Here is a 19,849-nt window from a genome sequence, read left to right as displayed (position 1 = left end):
ATCTGCCACTTGATTAGCTAAGCGAGGATCCCATCAAATGCAGCATCCTAACTTTGTAAAGATATCGAAACTCTGGCATGGCTGCCTATCAATTCTCCATGAACCCCTCTTCTTTTTAGCTACCCATGAGATAACAACATAACCCCTCTGCACTACAAAATTGGACAAGCCAAAGCTTTTTCTTGTACAAGGCCCTCTAGAAGTGATAGAACCTCAGCTTCAATAGCAAAACCATCACCTGCAGGTTTAGAGTATGCTTTGATTACTAAACCTGGATGATCTCTAATCACACCACCAATCCCAAGCTACCCCTAGGGTGCCCAAGACACACCCATCGAAGTTCAATTTAACTACTACTTCACAGGCTCTTTTTTCTTTGCTTTTTTAAATATTAGAAATGAAACACTTCATTTCATTAAATGAAATGGAAGGTACACAGAAGGATGAGTATCCTTATCACATATACAAATCTGACAGAGGAAAGAATACTGTGGAAATATGGGATTATGATTTGTAATTAAGTGCCAAGATTAGAAGGATTGTGTTAGGATACTTTCTATTTTTATGGATGAGAGAATCTCTCCTTGTGTTAGGATACTTTCTATTTTTATGGATGAGAGAATCTCTCCTAATTAGTTATTGTTTCCTTAGAGATAGTGATTGTGCATATTATATGGCTTAGATTAGGAATCCCACTTGTATATATATAGGTCACTTTGTATTCAGTTTTGACATAGAAAAAAGAAGAATATTTTCTTCATGGTATCAGAGCATTCAGATCTGAACCACGTATAAAAAAAAAAAATCATCTTTTTCCATGGAAAGCAGAACGGAAGGATCAAACTGGGAGGTGACGTCCAAGCCTGAAGCAGTTCACTCCGGCAGTGCCAGCACCACAGACGGCATCATTCTTCCCATAACAGGTCATATACTCAATGGGCAGAATTTTATTCAATGGGCTCAATCTGTTCGGATCTTCATCTGCGGGAAAGGTAAGGAAGAATACCTTACGGAAGCCATTGTTCAGCCGAAGGAAGATGATCCAGGATACCGAACCTGGAAGTTGGAAAATAGTATGGTGATGTCTTGGTTAATTAACTCTATGACCAATGACATAGGAGAAAACTTCATGTATTATGGCACGGCAAAGGAGATATGGGATGCAGCTAGAGAGACCTACTCCAACATCGATAATACCTCGGCGATTTTCGAAATCAAGAGTATTCTCCAGGATCTTCGACAAGGAGATTCAACTGTTACCGAATATTTTAATATCCTTACACGGTATTGGCAACAACTCGATATTTATGAAGAATTGGTTTGGAAGTGTCCCGAAGATGGACTCCTATACAAGAAGGTCATTGAAAAGGAACGCATCTACAAATTTTTACTTGGCCTTAATAAGAATTTAGATGAGGTACGTGGAAGAGTTCTAAGTATTAAGCCATTACCTAGTGTTAGGGAAGTTTTTTTTGAAATTCGCAGAGAGGAAAGCAGACAAAAAGTGATGTTGGGAACCCAAAATTCCTCCAAAAATCTTGAGAACTCAGCCCTAGTTGCACGAGGAACCCAATCCAACAACAACAACCACCAAACAAGAAGAATCGTCCATGGTGCGACCATTGTAGAAAACCTGGACACACGAAAGAGACTTGCTGGCATCTACACGGTAAACCTGCTGATTGGAAACCTTCTCGGCCACAGCAAAACAGAGAAGGCCGGGGTTACACCGCTACAGCCGAAGAAGACACATCTGGCACTAGCTCAAATCCTGGACCGTTTAGCAAAGAGCAATTGGAGGCACTACAGAAAATGTTCCAGCAGATTTTTCAATCAACTGGAACAACTATTGGTACCGCATCTGTAGCCCAGAAAGGTATTTTTTCCCATGCCCTAAATGTTAGACAGGAAAATCACACTACATGGATAGTGGACTCAGGAGCTTCAGATCACATGACTGGGAATCTCATGGTTTTTCATGAATATACTCCTTGCCATAACAATTCCTCTGTTCGAATTGCCGATGGAACCCTTTCTAGGGTATTCGGCACAGGTTCAGTTATTATTTCCAAGGATATTACTCTTCACTCCGTGCTCTATGTTCCGAAATTGGATTGCAACCTATTGTCTATAAGTAGACTAACACAGGATCTTAATTGTGTTACTAAATTCCTTCCTCACATGTGTGAATTTCAGGCCTTGAACTCTGGGAAGAGGATTGGCAATGCTGAGGTGCGTGCTGGACTATACCTTCTGAGAGCTGAGGAAATTCGAAGGCTACCAATGAAGACTGCTTGTGTAGTTTCCAACCCTAGTACCAAGACGGATAGTGTTGTTATGTTATGGCACTACCGATTAGGTCACCCAAAATTTTCCTATCTTGAAAAACTATATCCATCATTATTCAATAAAAATTCCAAAAATTTTCAATGCGAAATATGTCAATTGTCCAAACATACTCGCAACTCCTATTCCATTCAACCATACAAACCATCTCATCCTTTTTCCTTGATTCATAGTGATGTTTGGGGGGCCTCTAGAATCAACAACATTACAGGTTCTAGATGGTTTGTCACCTTTGTTGATGACCACACTCGAGTGACTTGGGTATTCCTTATGAAGAAGAAATCAGAAGTGAGGGAAATATTTGAAAACTTCAACAACATGGTTCAGACGCAGTTTCAGGCAAAAATTCAAGTCCTTCGGACAGATAATGCTCGAGAATACTATCACAACACTCTTGGGTCATATCTTCTGGAGAATGGCATCGTACATCAAAGCTCGTGCATTGATACTCCACAGCAAAATGGAGTTGCAGAAAGGAAAAATAGACATTTGATGGAGGTTGCACGATCCCTCATGATAGCTTCAAACGTGCCTAAACAATTATGGGGTGAAGCTGTACTCACAGCAACCTACTTGATCAACCGAATGCCTTCTAGGATTCTTCAATTTAAAACCCCGTGTCAAATCCTCCTCGCTGCATATCCATCCGCTCGAATAATCTCGTCTATCCCAATCAAAGTCTTTGGTTGTACTGCTTTCGTTCACATCCATAAGTCCCTACGTAGTAAACTTGATCCGACAGCCACTAAATGCATCTTTCTCGGGTACTCACCAAACCAAAAAGGATACAAGTGCTACTCTCCAACAACCAAGAAATTCTACACTTCCATGGATGTCACTTTCTTCGAAAATCAACCCTTCTACCCCAAAATTGCAATTCAGGGGGAGAACTGGTCCACAGATGAATTCCAATTCTGGGAAACCGAAATCAGCACTACTTCTCCTTTGAGTTCATCACTGCCTTCTCAAACAGATACTACTCTTTCTGTTCCTGAAAACAATTCCTTGGATGTCCCTTCTGTCATACCTGAGTCAACTACACAAGGCAGTAAAGAGGTAATAGTTTATTCTAGAAAAAATTTAAAGGAAAAGCCCGAGAAACCTCCTCAAAAGGAGCCCGAGGACAGCACTTCACTTGAGCAGAACCAAGAATTGGACCAGGATCCAAGCAACCCAAACTCACAACCAGGTAACACAATTTATGATCTAAATTCCAATAATGAACTTGATGATCTTGATCAACCCATTGCTTTAAGGAAAGGTGTAAGATCCTGCACTCAGCATCCAATCAGTAATCATGTGTCCTATGGAAAGCTTTCACAGAATTTCCAAGCGTTCATCACTTCTCTTGAAGATGATCGTATCCCATCCAACATCCAAGAAGCACTTCAACAACCTGAATGGAAGACTGCTGTTCAGGAAGAAATACAAGCATTGGAGAAAAATGGGACATGGGAAATCTCAGAATTACCAGAGGGTAAGAGGCCTGTTGGATGCAAGTGGATATTTACCGTGAAGCACAATCCAGATGGAAGTATAAACAGGTTCAAGGCTCGACTAGTAGCTAAAGGATTTACTCAATCCTATGGCATTGATTATGAAGAGACATTTGCACCAGTAACAAAGCTCAACTCCATCAGAGTGTTATTGTCAGTTTCAGTAAATTTGGACTGGAATCTGCACCAACTTGATGTCAAAAATGCATTTCTCAACGGAGAACTAGAAGAGGAAGTCTACATGAAGATTCCACCTAGTATGGAAACTCCAGAAAATTCAGGAAAAGTGTGTAAACTGAGAAAGTCCCTATACGGTCTAAAACAGTCACCTAGGGCCTGGTTTGATCGACTGACTAGAGTTGTGAAAAAACATGGGTTCATCTAATGTCAAGCAGATCACACACTGTTTATGAAGCACTCTAAGGAAGGTGAAATGACTTTGTTCATTGTCTATGTTGATGATATTATAATTACCGGAGACGATGAAGAAGGGATAGGGAATCTCAAGAAGCTGCTAGCAAGAGAATTTGAAATCAAAGATCTTGGACAACTCAGATACTTTCTTGGCATGGAAATTGGCAGAACTAAGGAGGGAATTGTGGTCACGCAAAGGAAGTATGTCCTTGATCTACTTCAGGAGACTGGAATGCTAGGTTGTAAGCCAGTGGACACGCCTATGGATCCTATTGGTAAGATTGATAAAGATAATGACAGTCATCCAACTGACAAAGACAGGTACCAGAGGTTAGTAGAAAAGTTGATCTACTTAACTCACACAAGGCCCGATATTGGTTTCGCTGTGAGCATGGTAAGCCGCTACATGAACAATCCCACTGAAAGACACATGAAAGCCGTATACAGAATCTTATAGTACCTTAAAAAGAGCCCGGGTAGAGGATTCTACTTCAAGAAAACCTCAAGTAGGGAAGTTGAGGTATTCACAGATGCTGATTGGGCAGGATCCTTGACAGATCGGAGGTCAACTACTGGGTATTGTTCCTATGTGTGGGGAAACTTGGTGACTTGGAGAAGCAAGAAGCAGTCCGTAGTGGCGAGAAGCAGTGCAGAGGCAGAATTCAGGGTAATGGCTCATGGGATATGTGAAGGAATGTGGCTCCAAAGAATACTCAAGGAACTTGGAATTATATCAAACTCCACTATGACAGTTTTGTGTGATAACAAGGCTACCATAAGTATTGCAAAGAATCCAGTTCAACACGACAGAACCAAGCACGTGGAGATAGACTGTCACTTCATCAAGGAGAAACTTGAAGGGGGAACAATCAGACTTATGTATATTCCTTCAAGTCGTCAAACAGCAGACATTCTGACAAAGGCACTTCCAAAGGCCACCTACGAAAACATGAAAAGCAAGTTGGGAATGCTAGACATCTACTACCCAACTTGAGGGGGAGTGTGGAAATATGGGATTATGATTTGTAATTAAGTGCCAAGATTAGAAGGATTGTGTTAGGATACTTTCTATTTTTATGGATGAGAGAATCTCTCCTTGTGTTAGGATACTTTCTATTTTTATGGATGAGAGAATCTCTCCTAATTAGTTATTGTTTCCTTAGAGATAGTGATTGTGCATATTATATGGCTTAGATTAGGAATCCCACTTGTATATATATAGGTCACTTTGTATTCAGTTTTGACATAGAAAAAAGAAGAATATTTTCTTCAAATACTTTGCTGTTTCTTATGCTGTGTCTTTACAACTTACAAGTAGCAGCCTCACCATATTTGTGAATTTTGTGTGTGCTTGTGTGTCTGGGCTTTTTGGTGAATGTGCCATAGATACCCTCATTTGCATCTGTTTGATATTCTATATATATATATATATATATATATATATATATATATATTTATCAGAATCGATGTCCTCAGTAATACACTACACTGAGATGTTCATATTTTTGAACTTTCTTTTTATAATGAAATCATGGCTTCTGAATTAAGGCTTTCTCTTTGAGTTTCAATTGGCAGCTTGAAGTGGTCTATTTATTTTTACCTTTTCTTTTGATCAATAGTTGCATATGCAATTAGTAATGCTTGTGTGATTATTCTATTTCCAGGTCCCTTGTGTAGAAGTAAATGCTCTGATGAAAACTTTCAAGATGAAGCCTTTGCTGTTCCCGGTATGTATATTGTGTTTCATGTATCTGAAATTTTTCAATTTAAAGTGTTATTACTTAGATGCATTTGCTATACTGTTTCTATTTCAGTAGTTTTTGCTCATTCTTAGTATTTATTTAACTTAGAATGTAATATTCTTAATTTCTTATACTTTTTGTACAAGGCTTGCTTTGTGATTTTCTTATCTTTGTAGTTCAAATTGCTGGATTAGGTAATGCTACCACTATCTCAGTTATTTGTTCTTTCAAAGATCAAATGATTTTTCCTAGCCTTTCTATTTATTGTCTCCACTCACTGCAGCTGGCTGGTTCAGTAACTGCTGCATTCAACTGTCAAGGTCCCTTGGATGCTCCTACATTTATGGGCAGTGGCATGGTTTTAAGGAAGATATCCAATTCTGTTTCTGATTTTCCTGTATCCTCTGCATCTGAAGCACTAATGAAGAATAAAGAGGCTGGAGCTGTAGCAGCATTTGATCGTGTACCCCTTTCATATTTATCGGCTAATTTCACTTTCAACACTGATAACTGCGTAAGTTTTTTGTAGATAACTGATCATGCACGTGTCCAGAATAGACAGTGGTTTTTCATCCTTAATCAATTTGTTTGAATGAATTTACATTTGACAGGTTGCTGACTTGTATGGAATTAGAGCTAGCCTTGTGGATGGTGGTGAAATTCGTGGGGCAGGGAATGTATGGATTTCCCCAGAGGTAGTTAACTGCCTGTCAGATGATCTGTTTTGGTCATAAATGAATTAGGCTGAATGCTAAAGATTCATGTTACTTTATCTTGTTAGATTCATGCTTTTCTTAAGTTTTATCCTTTAGTTACTTGAAAGAACTGTTAAGTTATTCCTAAATCATCTTTGCAGTGTCTTGTTTTAATTTATTGGTAACCAGATTGCTGCCACTCCATTACTAAATATCAAGATCTTCATTTTTAGTTGAATTATGACTTTGTGATACCAGATTTTGGTAAATGTCGAGAGGTGTCAGATACCATGTGCTGGGACTTTCTAGCAGAGAGTACCCAATAATGTGAGGCTGGTGTCAATGTTTTTGTATTAGCAATGACACTGTTGTTAACATTTTTCTTTATTACTGGCTCATTGACTTGCATAAATCTTGGAGGCACCAAGCACAGTGTGCCTGACACTGTTAATCTCTTGTTAATGTCAGGCACCTTACCACATGGGAGAAAATGGATTGTTACATATATGTGTTTGTGTAGATATATAATTCCTTGTCAGGAATGGGCTACTACTTAGCTTTGGGGATTTAGGGTATGTGCAGAAACTGTCATTGAAAACAATTTTTTGTTCTAAATAAGAAACCAGTTTTCTAACTTAAAAACTAGGTTTGACAAAGTTTTAACTGAAAATAGTTTTTTAGGAATCTGTTCTGAAAATGGTTTGTTTTTAGAATGAATTTGAGGTGTTTTTTTGTTTTGTTTTTAAGAAATAATAAAAAAATATGGAGAATACCTTGGGAACTTTTGCATTATTCATTAGAGTAAATACCTTCACGGAGAATAAGCCAAGAAAACCATTTTTCATACTTGAGTTCTTAAACAGAATTTTATTTCTAAAAATAATTGAGAACCAATTTTAAGATCTGTTTTCAAGAACTGTTTTTTGAGAATTTTGCCAAATAGGCCCTAAGTAATTCCAAAATCTACCCTTGTACCCATCTAGAATCCAAATATATTTGGAAACAGATGTACAGTTGTCCTGATTTCCTCTCATTTAGTAGATATCTCTTGCATTTTCTTTTTAGCTTTTATCTATTGATTGGTTGGAATTTTGATGTGTTATGTCATTTTTAAGAAACGAATAATTTCTAGCTCTTAATTCTCAACAAGGATGAGTACAACTTATATAGATACAAGGCTGACTAGGCTACAGCTAATTTAGGACTAAGTCATGGAACCTAATTACATGCAGATTTCTAGGAAGAGATAATGAAAGAAATAAAATGTACAACCATACAAATCAATTACAATATTTACAAATTTGGACATAATTTGTCAAATCTTCCCACCTTCCTCCTCAAGCAGGTGCAAAGATGTCTTACATTCCTAGCTTTTCTAAGATTTGATGAAAACCCAGATTTGGTAAACCTTTGGTGAGGATGTCTGCCGACTGCCTAATTGAGGAGACATATAGTGTACAAATCTCTCCAGAATCCACTCTCTTTAATGAAGTGTCGATCCACTTCCACATATTTGGTCCGATCCTGATAAACTGGGTTATGAGCTATATTTATAACTACCTTATTGTCACAGTACAACATCATTGGCTCCTTTACTCAATCTTAAGATCTGTGAGTATAATTTTCAGCCATAGTAGCTCACAAATACCCTGAGTCATAGTTCTAAATTCAGCTTATGCACTAGATCTAGTCGCAACAGGTTGTTTTTTGCTTCTCCAAATAACTAAATTTCCTCCTAGAAATGTGTTATACCCTGTAGTTTTATCTTCTATCCACCAATTGAACTTGCCCAATCCACATAGGTATAGGCTTCCAACTTGAAATCACCGTTCCTTTGAAACATTATTCCCTTGCCCAGGGTTGTCTTTAGATATATGATAATTCTATACATAGCCTCCATAAAAGACTTAAGTGGAGAATGCATAAATTGACTCACCATACTTGTAGCATATGCTATATTAGGTCTAGTGTGTGATAAGCAAATTAGTTCCCTCACTATTCTTTGGTAGATGCCTCAGTCAGCCATAGGTTCTTCATTATTTTCCCCTAACTTATGGTTTGACTCTATAGGGGTATTAGCAGGTTTGCACCCTAGCATGCCAGTTTCTTTGAATAGATCTTGTACATATTTTCATTAAGAAATAAAAATCCCTTTTTTGATCTTGCAATTTCTATCCCCAAAAAGTACTTGAGACTACCCAAGTCTTTGATCTTGAATTCCTTTGCTAGGTATGACTTTAATTCCCTAATTTCTTCCAAGTTGTGACCAGTAATAATGATATCATCTACGTAGACAATCAAAATAGTTACCGTACCAAGAGGGGAATGTTTGAAGAACAGTGTGTGATCACCTTGGCTTTGATGATAGCCTTTCTACACCATTGACTTCGAGAATCTTCCAAACCAAGTTCTTAGGGATTGCTTGAGCCCATGGAGTGATTTTCCTTCTCATGTTTTTTCTCAATTAATACAATTGTTCGTTTCTGATAAAAAAAAAAGAGTGATTTTCTAAGCCAGCACACTTTGTTTGTCCAAGATTTGTGTATGAATCCAGGGGGAACATCCATGTATACTTCATCCTCTGGATCTCCATGAAGGAAGGCATTCTTTACATCAAATTGTTGCAAAGGCCAATCAAAGCTAGCAATGAAAGATAATAAAATTCTGATGGTGTTTTATCTTTTCTACCATTGCAAAGGTTTTTTGGTAATCTATTCCGTATATTTGAGTGTACCTTTTAGCAACCAACTTTGCTTTGTACCTTTCTATGGTTCCATCAACCTTGTATTTGATCTGATAAAAAAAAAATAAAAATCAACCTTGTATTTGATGGTATAAATCCACCTATATCCTACTGTTTTCTTCCCTTTAGGCAGCTCGACAACCTCGGAAGTTTTATTCTTTTCCTAGGCTTGTAGTTCTTCATTCATGGCATCTTTCCATGATTTACTATTTAAGGCCTCTTGGACTGTTTTGGGAGTTTCATTAGAGGAGAACTGAGTAATAAAGGCATGGTATTTTGATGACAATCTCTGTAAGGATATGGAATGTTGGGTGCATGTTCTAATTCCTTTCCTAAGAGCAATAGGCAAATCCAAATCACTATTAGTATCAAGATTAGGTTTAACATCTCCATTACCTGTCATGGTTTCAGAGATTGGAGCATGTGCAGGTATTGTAGATATTTTTATCCTTGAATACATATTGAAATTAGGTGCTTTAGGTCTCTTGTGCTCAGTCTTAAGTGAATAAATTTTCAATATAGGTTTTGAGGAATTCAAGCTCTTTTCAAGACTTGAGGAAGTTGTACTTTTGTTCAGTTTCAATAGACATACATTCAGGTTGATTTTCTTGGACTGGTTCACTCTCAAAAAGAGTAGGATGAGAAGGAGACTGATCATAGAGATTAGACGAATGATCAGATATAGCACTTGGCAAAACCTTATCTAAAAAGTGACCAGAATCATGCTCTACAACAACCTTATCAGAATTCAAATTCTGCTCTAAAACCTGACCAAAATCCCAACATCCATCTTCCATAATCTTGTTGCTCTCCCCTTGAAGATAGGTTTCAGAGAAATAAGGTTTGTTTTCAATAAAGGTAACATCCATGGTGATGTATTTCCTTTTGGTGGGAGGATGGTAGCATTTATACCCCTTTTGTGTGTGAGAATACCCCAAGAAAATGCATTTGAGAGCCTTTGGATCAAGCTTGCTTCTTAAGTGGGTATGAATAAAAACAAATGAAACACACCCAAAGATTTTTGGAGGAAGAGAACCAATGCCTTGAAAATTTGGAAAGAACTCTAAAAGGGAATATATAAGAGATTTGAATGCAAGAACTTGAGATGGCATACAGTTGATCAAGTAGGTGACTGTTAGAATGGCTTCATCCTAATAAATTTTAGGAACTTTCATTTGGAATAAAAGAGACCTAGCAACCTCTAGTAAATGCCTATTTTTTTCTCTCAGCAACCCCATTTTGTTGGGGAGTATCAAAACATGATGACTGGTGAACAATGCTTTCATTTTGCAGATATGTAATCAAGTCATTACTAAAGTATTCCTTCCCATTGTTAGATCTGAGTGTCTATATTTTGACTCCAAATTATGTACTAATGAGTTTATGAAAGATAAGAAAGATAATGGAGATCTTAGACTTTGATTTTAAGAGATAAACCCTAGTGGATCGGGTGCAATTGTCGATAAATGTAACAAACCATCAAGAACCTGAATGTATCAAACTAAATGGAGAAACACATTTAGAATTTTTTATTGGAAATGAAACTCGATGGTGCCTTAGCAAGAAGACACACTTCAGAATGAAAATCGAGACAATCAAAGTTTTTAAACAAAGATTGAAACACCTTTTTCAAAAATGGAAATGGAGGATGTCCTAAATGTCTATGCCAAAGCCAAATCTGATCAACTTTTGAAGAAGAGGTATAGACCAACCCTTGAGACCTTAAAATACTCGTCTTCCAATTGCTATCTAGGTAGTATAGTCTATCTTTTTCCTTACCATGTCCAATCGTCCTCCCTGTTACCGAGTCTTGAAAAGTGCAACCAGAAGAAGTGAGTATAACCAAACAATTCAAAGCTTTAGTGATTTTTCCTATGGACAAAAGGTTATAAGAAATATTGGGAATGTGCAACATGGATTTTAGAGATGAAGCGGGGTTGATGTTGACTGTGCCTTGACTGGCTATAGAGGAAAAAGATCCATCAGCAATATTTATTTTTTGCTCTCCAGAATGTGTGGAGGAAGTGGAAAATAATTTTGAAAAACTGGTCATATTATCTGATGCACCTGAATCAATGATCCAGGTGCTGGAAAAACAGTCCTTAGAGACATACATTGCATGGATATTACCTGACTAATTCATAGAGCAAAAACCTGAAGTTGGTGTAGAACTTTGATTGTGATATCGAAGTTGATTCGACAGTGAAGGCTAAGCACTCTTGATTTTCAAGCTGACAGATTTAAATGGGATGAAAATGGGACTGATATAAGGCTCAGCAATGAAGGCTATGCACAACCGTTGGCAAAAAAATGGCAATGGAGGCTTAGAAGAGGATGACACAAACTGCAAAATTGTTACCTGCTCTGATACCATGAAGAAGCGAATAATTTTTCACTCTTAATTCTCAACAAGGATGAGTACAACTTATATAGATACAAGGTTGACTAGGCTATATCTAATTTAGGACTAAATCATGGAACCTAATTACATGTAGATTTCTAGGAAAAAATAAGGAAAGAAATAAAATATACAACCATACAAATCTTCCTGCACATTTTTTTTTTTGTAGGAATTGCATTGTTGCTTGAAATCTTCTTTCCACAGGGTTGTTCTTCCTCATGATGTTGTATCTTTGAATGTTTGCTATGACTCTTTTTATCTGCATATACACATAATTAATTCTGTTGTTCAAAGACTGATAAGCAAGGCAGGTCACTTGCCTAACTTCTAAATTGGGAATAGAATAGAAGTCAGAAAGGTTGTGGAATGATGTGCAAAATTCTTTATGAAGTTTTTACTTTTTTTAGTCAAAGGTTTATTATTTTCATTTTGCAGGGTGAGATGGATGATATGGCGACGGATGTGAATTTTTCTGGAAATTTACCCTTTGAGAAGATTATGCATCGATATTTAACTGGTCATCTTCATCTGGTGCCACTTAAATTAGGGGATTTAAATGTTGAAACAAAACTTTCTGGTTCCCTTTTGAGACCGTAAGATTCTTAGGCTTCTTTGTAATTGTTGATAGAATCATTGATATGGTTGCTTATTAATCTCAGTTGCAGAATATTTATTTTTTAGTAATGGAATGTTGCTATATTTCAAGTAGGCGCTTATGTCATTTTCCAAATGTAGGAGGTTTGACATCAAATGGGCAGCGCCAGAAGCTGAGGGGTCGTTTACTGATGCTCGAGGAGATATCATAATCTCACATGATAATTTTGCTATCAGTTCTTCATCAGTTGCTTTTGAATTAAATTCAAAAGTTCAAACATCTTGTCCTGGTGAATATTGGTTAAACAGAAAGGATTATGATGTGAAGAGTGCCATGCCACTAATCATTGAGGGTGTTGAATTAGATTTGCGTATGCGTGGTTTTGAGTTCTTCAACTTTGTCTCTTCTTATCCTTTTGATTCTCCAAGACCTGTGTATTTGAAAGCAACTGGAAGGATAAAGTTTCAAGGGAATGTTGAAAAGTTTCCTACTATTGCTAATGAGCAAGCTTTTGATTCTGAGAAGAATATACAAGGTGTGCAAATAACAGATAAAGAAAATACCCATGGTCTTGTTGGTGATATCTCAATATCTGGTCTCAAACTGAATCAGTTGATGCTGGCGCCTCAGTTGGCTGGAACCTTAAACATCTCACATGAGTGTATTCAGGTATCTCCTCAAAGCATAAATGAGAATTATTTTCTCTTTTGGTCTTTCTGGAATTGTGCTTGAGGTTTTATGTTGAGATATGTGATGTCACGTCTTATTACTAGTAATTTATAATGATCAATGAACTTGCTAAGGGTTCAACATGAGTTATATATCTGTAGCTTTGTAAAAGGGAACCTATGGTGTTCTCTGATACTAGAAGTCTGAAATCTGAAATGCTCTTGTAGAAGTGGCAGTACTAATATCTGTCTGAGAAGCACATATGATGGGTTGGGTCAGAAAGTGCTCAAATAGTGTTTCCTTGTTTTGGGGGTTCAAGGTGTAACTGATTGGGATGAGTCTCCAGGGCCTATTCATTTGAGAATTTTAGGACTTGTTTAGGAATGTTATTGAAAACAGTTTGCAAAAAACTGTTTTTAAGAACAGTTTAAAAAAATAATTCTCTGAGGTTTTTTGGAACAAAAGTCTGTTTGAGATCTTGGAAGGTTCTCAACCTGGTTTTTGTTTTTCCAAATATTTTTAAAAATAACTTTATTTATAGTGCTTTATTTTTAATCATTCTTCTTATTTGACAATTATTTTTTAAAATAGCTCTTAGAAAACAAGTAAAAACAATTCAAATATGTTTTCAGAAAACTATTTTTTATTTAAAAGATTACCAATCATATTTTTGAGTATGGAAAACAGACTCTTAGTTTTTTTAGATTCATAATTAATGAATAGTTGGTATATGAGTCTCAATTAGAACTTGGATGTATTTTTATTGAAAATTTCTTTTGAAAAAAATTTTGTATATTTCTAAAACTTATTATTTTCTAGAAAAATCTCTTTTTCTAAAGTTTCTATTTGAGTACCTTTTTATAATCTAGAAAATCTTCTTTATTAGGAGCCCTTGTTAGAATAAATTTTAATAAAGTTGTAAGCTTCTAATTCTAAAAGAGTGTCTCTATTTTTTTTAATTCCATTATTTGGAAAATTTATGAGTTTAAGGAGAGAAATAAGAATTTTAATAACTTACTATATGGGTTAAGCTTCTTTTTGTGGTTTTATTTTTCTTCTAGGTAAGACCGATAGAAGGCTCTAGTGAGACTCTAAGGTTTCATATCTTTACCTCTATATCTTTTTTCTTTTTCTATCTTTTTTTTCTCTTTTCCTTGCTGACATAATTTTATTCCTCATTCCTATCCATAAATTCTAGAAGATTGAAGCTCTTGCCCATCTGATTTGATTTTAGACAACTCTCTTATGGTTGTCCTACATTAGTAATCCAACGTAAATTCTTAAATGTGATGTCCTTTGTTGTATGATAAGTTTGTATAAATGTGAATTAGTCCTAATTTGGTGTTTCATCTGCCACCTTTGGATCATAGAAATCCTAAAACCCGGGACCAAGTCAAAACATGTTTCCAAAACCACTTCCTCTTTGGATGTGACGGCTTGTGAATGGTTTTATAATTTATCTTGGGAGCAAAACCATCCTTGAAAATATCTTTTGAAGGTAATAAATTAGTTTATAATTTGCAAAATTGTGCTAATTTTTTACTTTTTATGTAAGAACCCTCCTCAAAACTCCATGTTCTCTTGTAAATTCTATTGTGATAATACCAAAAGCCTCCACATTTTTTTATAACTTAATATAAGTTTTACTTTAAATTTATATTTTTGAATAATTAGAGTTATAAAGGTTGGTTTTCTATGATGATTTTATAAGCTTGATGGTTTAATAGTAAACCTTAGGATTTTTAATTTGTGTCCTAGGGTAAATCTCCTGCCATGCATCTTTGCAGATATATATGCCAAGACATAAGTATTTTAGTGCAAAATTTATTCTTCTTTTTTAAAAACACACTTGAGAAAGATTTTAATGTGCAAAACTTATGTGTCTACTAAAGGTTGAAGTTATTCATTTCCTTGGATACATGCCAAGACATGAGTATTTTCAGTCACATGATCACAACAAAGTGACTTGGTATCAAGTGTCTGCTTAATGTTTTTCTCTATGCTACTGGAAAAGCAGTTCCAATCATTGATTCACTGGGATCACAATGTTGCATGTAGTGTGTGGTGAGACTCATACATTTATTTGTACGTCTGTTTCAGGCATCAGTAGTTATACATCTACTCATACTACCTAGCTATTTTTCTCCCAGTTTTAATAACTAAATTATACCGAATTCTAAGCTCTTGCTGTTATGCAGTTCAATGCCACAGGTAAGCCTGATGAAAGTCTTTCAGTGAAGGTTGTTGGACTGTTGCAGCCTAATAGTGAAGAAAACCTGCATAGTGAAAAAATGTTATCTTTTTCTCTTCAAAAAGGGCAACTTAAAACTAATGTCTGCTATCGGCCACTGCATTATGCGAACTTGGAGGTTCTTATCTCTAATTTCTTATCTTCTGATTTTAGAGCACTTTTTGTTCTTAGGCCCCATCTAGCATGGTAATGAAGTCCATTAAAAAATAAAAAATCTCTATGTAGGAGAGGTCATTCAAAAGAGATTTGTTTGAACATACTTAGAAGGACTTTTAACATAGTTATTTTTTAGATAAAAAATGAATGGATTGTTTTGCAATTTTTAAAAATTTATAAGGTTATAATTTTCTTTCCTTTTTTTTTGTTTAAGGAAAACACAATTTTATTGAAAGAGCTTTTGAAGTCCTAATCTCTTTAAGCCAAAAGACTTAAAATGCAACCAGACATGGGATTTAAAGAGTTTTTTGATGCTTTCACCATCAAAAAACTCTTTAAATCCTCTCATATGGTGTGCTAAATTTGATATGAGATCATAGTCTGAATAGAGCTTGTCAAAAAATAATTCATGTTGTCAGCCCCAGATGGTTGGGGATTGAGGCTGTTATTAGTTAAGCCTAGTGTTAGTCTTGTGAGTGTAAATGATTTGAAAATGCAATTAATTTCTTCTTGCACCTTCCTATACAATTGTCATAGGTACGCCATCTGCCACTTGATGAATTGGAGGTGGCCTCACTTCGTGGAACAATACAGAGGGTAAGCTGTCATATGGACTTTCTTGACTTTATTGTTTAAAGATCATCTTCTTATTCTCCCCTGCCTCCCATTTGCCCTCACATTCAGAACAACCACAATGAAAAAGTAAAACAAGATCTTAGGAGGAAAAGAAAGCAATGCCTACTGATTTGGGAATTGGTTTGAGTAGGGCATGGTGTTCAAAGTCTAACTCACATTGTCTGAGGCTGGATATTATAGCTTGCTGTAATTATTTTTGCATTATACTTCAGCCCAAAACTTAATTGATGAAATTGTAAATAATTTTTTCCTGGACGCTGAAAATAGATTATGGTGACTTGGTGATTTGGGTTCACCACTTACTATTAATTATATGTTGTTTACAGTTGAAACCAAGCTCCTAATTCAAGGGTTTTCAATTAGTGGCATGGTTTGGGAATATTGGGTGTTGACAACCATAAGTATAACTGAAAACATTAGGGATCTTGAAAAAGTATTCAGTTGCTTTGAAAAGGGGAGTTAATTTGAGATAAAGGCATTAAAGGGTAAAGAGAAAGGATGCTAATGATATGGATAGAATTTATAGTTAGTGTGAAAGGTTTCTAAGTTTTATAGTCTGTACTTTACCTAATGCATGGTTTATGACTGGTTGAGTGGTAAGAGACAGAGACGATGGACCTTTTGGGATCACTGTTCCACAAGTTCAATAAGTGCCTTTTTTTTGGGTGTCCCTATTTCTTTTTTGTGATGACATAAATGATTCAGGTTCTCAGAGAAGTGGTGTAGAAGTGTGTACCCTAGTCAAAGGGTGGTCACATTTTTACAAAGTAACATTTAGAGAAATAAGATCCAAAGAATGCACCATGAAGAATTTCTTCACATGACTACCAAAAAGAAAGTGAACAGACTTAAATCTAGCACTTACTCCAAGAAGCCTCATGAATCTGGAAAATGTGATTCTAGTTTTCTTTCTGAATAGATCACAGTATAATTGAATTTAAAATAACACTTAAACTGAATCACAATCTGATGGTTAAGTGAATAGCAATAGAATTGCAATCTGATGGTTAAGTGTAATTTGTCTGAAGTGGCTATCCTAACTGTTAGGTGACCAATTTTCCTAAAAACTTGTTTTTTTGATAGGTAATTTTTTTATCCCCATTGGGACTTGAACCTGGAATGTCCCGCACAATTTTCCTAAAAAATTTTAACTTGTAGGATTTGGGTCCACAATGTATACCATATTCTTTAACACTTGCCTTCACGTGCAACCCTATATCCACATGTGGAGAGAGACATATGTCCGTAGGCAAACAAATACAATTATGGGCTTACATGTAGGCTCAATAAATTAGGGAAATAAACGGTGAGGCTTGAGCACATGACCACTTGCCAAACAAGGCTTTGATACCATGTTAGACAACCAATTTTCCTAAAAGCTTGAGTTTGTAGAATTTGGGTCCACAATGTATATCATGCTCTTTGATGCTAACAAACAAATCAACTTCAAATGGAGCTGAAGATCTCCAAATAATAAGTACAAAGGGCCTTCTCTGTGGACTGGAGGCCCTCTTGAGATTCCTTGTTCCTTGGTGCTTATCAGAGAAAAAACTGAACCAAGTTTTGTGAACTAAGCCATCATCCTTCCTCACCTCCTGTGATGGCTTCAATCTATAGCAGTTTCTATTGTGCACATTCTGTTAATGCTAAGATGTTTCTGCTCTTTACTTTATCATATGTGATTAATCACTCATTACATAAAGGTTATTTAACACTGCAGATGTAATATATTTTAAGCCTTATGATGGTCTCTTATGTTTAATAGTTGGTGATTGTCTATGGCGGTTTAAATTTTAAATTTACTTAGGTGATAGTTGCTTGTTTACTTTCAGGCAGAACTTCAACTGAATATTCAGAAAAGAAGGGGACATGGAGTTTTATCTGTGCTTCGGCCAAAATTCAGTGGTGTATTAGGTGAAGCTTTAGATGTGGCTGCTAGATGGAGTGGGGATGTTGTGAGTACCTAGAGTAAAGTTTCTATTCTAATAATCTGTCCTTTTTTGCTGTCTTCTGTCTGGGCATCCATTGCAACTAGTGATTAGTTTTAGTACAAAATTTTCATCTCACTCCTACTTTTACAAAATTTTCATCTCACTCCTACTTACCTATGGATTGTTATTAGTCACAGAGGTTAAATGAAACCATTGATTTCTCTCTGCAGGATTTTCCTTAATATGACATCTTTGAAAATTTTCAAATGCACTACCCTCCAAAACCCATAAACCCAAACTTAAGGTGAACTTTTTTCAGTAAGATTGCCTCTGCTTGGAAAGGAAGGGGCAGAAGTCTTTCATCACCTTCAGTTTGTATTTGATATCTTGAAACTTTGTGGGTGGGTTTTTGAACAGGAGCTATAATTTTAGATCTTTAGTATGTTATTTTGTTTTTTGGGTATGAAAATACGGTGTCTATTGTTATCTTGTTTATGGTTACTACTTGCTACCAACTTGGCATGCTATGCCACCTGAATGATGTTTCTGATTTTATTTCTTGCCGGTTGATCTTCAGGTTGAAAAGTTTTAAAATCCTATCTTTTCAAACAAACTGTGGGCAATAATACCTCCTTAAGCTCTCTCATTTCTGAATTCTTTTTCCTGTGGTCAATGAGCTCTTGCCAGAACATTAACCTCAATTCCTTTTTCAGTCATTTGTTTCCAATTATCATTTTACACCTGATTGCTGGGAAAAAAAAAAAAATCAATTTTGCATTTAGTTTTGTGAGCTTTAGTTTCTAATTATATCAATGATGTTATGCTACTGATCTGATCAAAAAAGAAAAAAAATGTTATGCTACTGATAGAGACACTATTATCCAGATAACTGTTGAAAAAACTATTCTGGAGCAAAGTAATAGCCGATATGAGCTTCAAGGTGAATATGTATTACCTGGCACCCGAGATTGGAATCCTTCTGGAAAGCAAAGGGGTGGCTTGTTGGAAAGGGCAATGGCTGGACATCTGGGTAGTGTGATATCTTCTATGGGAAGGTGGAGAATGAGACTTGAGGTTCCTCGAGCTGAGGTTGCTGAGATGCTTCCACTGGCAAGACTTCTTTCTCGAAGTACGGATCCTGCTGTTCGCTCTAGATCAAAGGTTGTAGTTCACTCAAACATCCAACTAGAAAGGGGCTCTATGTGGAGTTACCAAATCAACATTCTTGTACACCAACACAAAAACTTTGCATTCTTGACCTCTTAGAATGTATCTAAGGGCAGCATTATCCTTGACTTGCATTCTAAGAACTGAACTTGAATAAAGTTTATATAAATGGAAGTTACATGGTAAATTACTTTTAACTTTAGGCTCTTTAATGATTGAAACAGCCATAATAATTATCGATGCTACTTTTTTAAGCAGTGTATGATTTTTTTTTTTTCTTAGTCCAAATATTAAAATTATAAAGAACGATTTTGTATTTTTTTTTTTTTTTTTGGTCAAAAATAAAAATTGGCACAACCTCGTAGACCTTCTTTAATGTATTCTACCTGGAGGATAGGTTGAGGGCCCGGCTACACCTTGTGGAGATTCTTGCTGCTGATATTCTATATCAAGATAGTTTTATTTTTCCAGTTATGTTCTGGTGCTTCATTTGTTTCAGATGTCTTTTAGATGCTACATACCAATATGAGGAAAGTCCATAGAAAAATGTTCTTTGGCTTTAATTTATTTGTTTAATTCATTTTTCCTCAGTACATTATGAACACCA

General features: G+C 36.0%; 1 protein-coding gene across 2 annotated transcripts in view; it reads left to right on the top strand.

Annotated features, from left to right (window-relative positions):
* LOC117913056 (protein TIC236, chloroplastic) overlaps positions 1-19,849 on the top strand; it is a 40,397-nt gene that overhangs the window by 13,994 nt on the left and 6,554 nt on the right. For both annotated transcript variants that reach the window (XM_034827941.1, XM_034827940.1), the window contains exons 7-15: positions 5,921-5,983; positions 6,282-6,512; positions 6,610-6,693; positions 12,273-12,430; positions 12,573-13,101; positions 15,300-15,470; positions 16,046-16,105; positions 17,977-18,099; positions 18,961-19,236. In XM_034827941.1, the coding sequence (XP_034683832.1) occupies positions 5,921-5,983; positions 6,282-6,512; positions 6,610-6,693; positions 12,273-12,430; positions 12,573-13,101; positions 15,300-15,470; positions 16,046-16,105; positions 17,977-18,099; positions 18,961-19,236 (1,695 nt within the window). The remainder of the gene's footprint in view (positions 1-5,920; positions 5,984-6,281; positions 6,513-6,609; positions 6,694-12,272; positions 12,431-12,572; positions 13,102-15,299; positions 15,471-16,045; positions 16,106-17,976; positions 18,100-18,960; positions 19,237-19,849) is intronic.

The sequence above is a fragment of the Vitis riparia genome, chromosome 4 (assembly GCF_004353265.1).
Source record: "Vitis riparia cultivar Riparia Gloire de Montpellier isolate 1030 chromosome 4, EGFV_Vit.rip_1.0, whole genome shotgun sequence".
Lineage (NCBI taxonomy): Eukaryota > Viridiplantae > Streptophyta > Magnoliopsida > Vitales > Vitaceae > Vitis > Vitis riparia.
The sequence above is the reverse complement of the archived record's forward strand: the minus strand, read 5'-3'. Positions and strand labels throughout refer to the sequence as shown.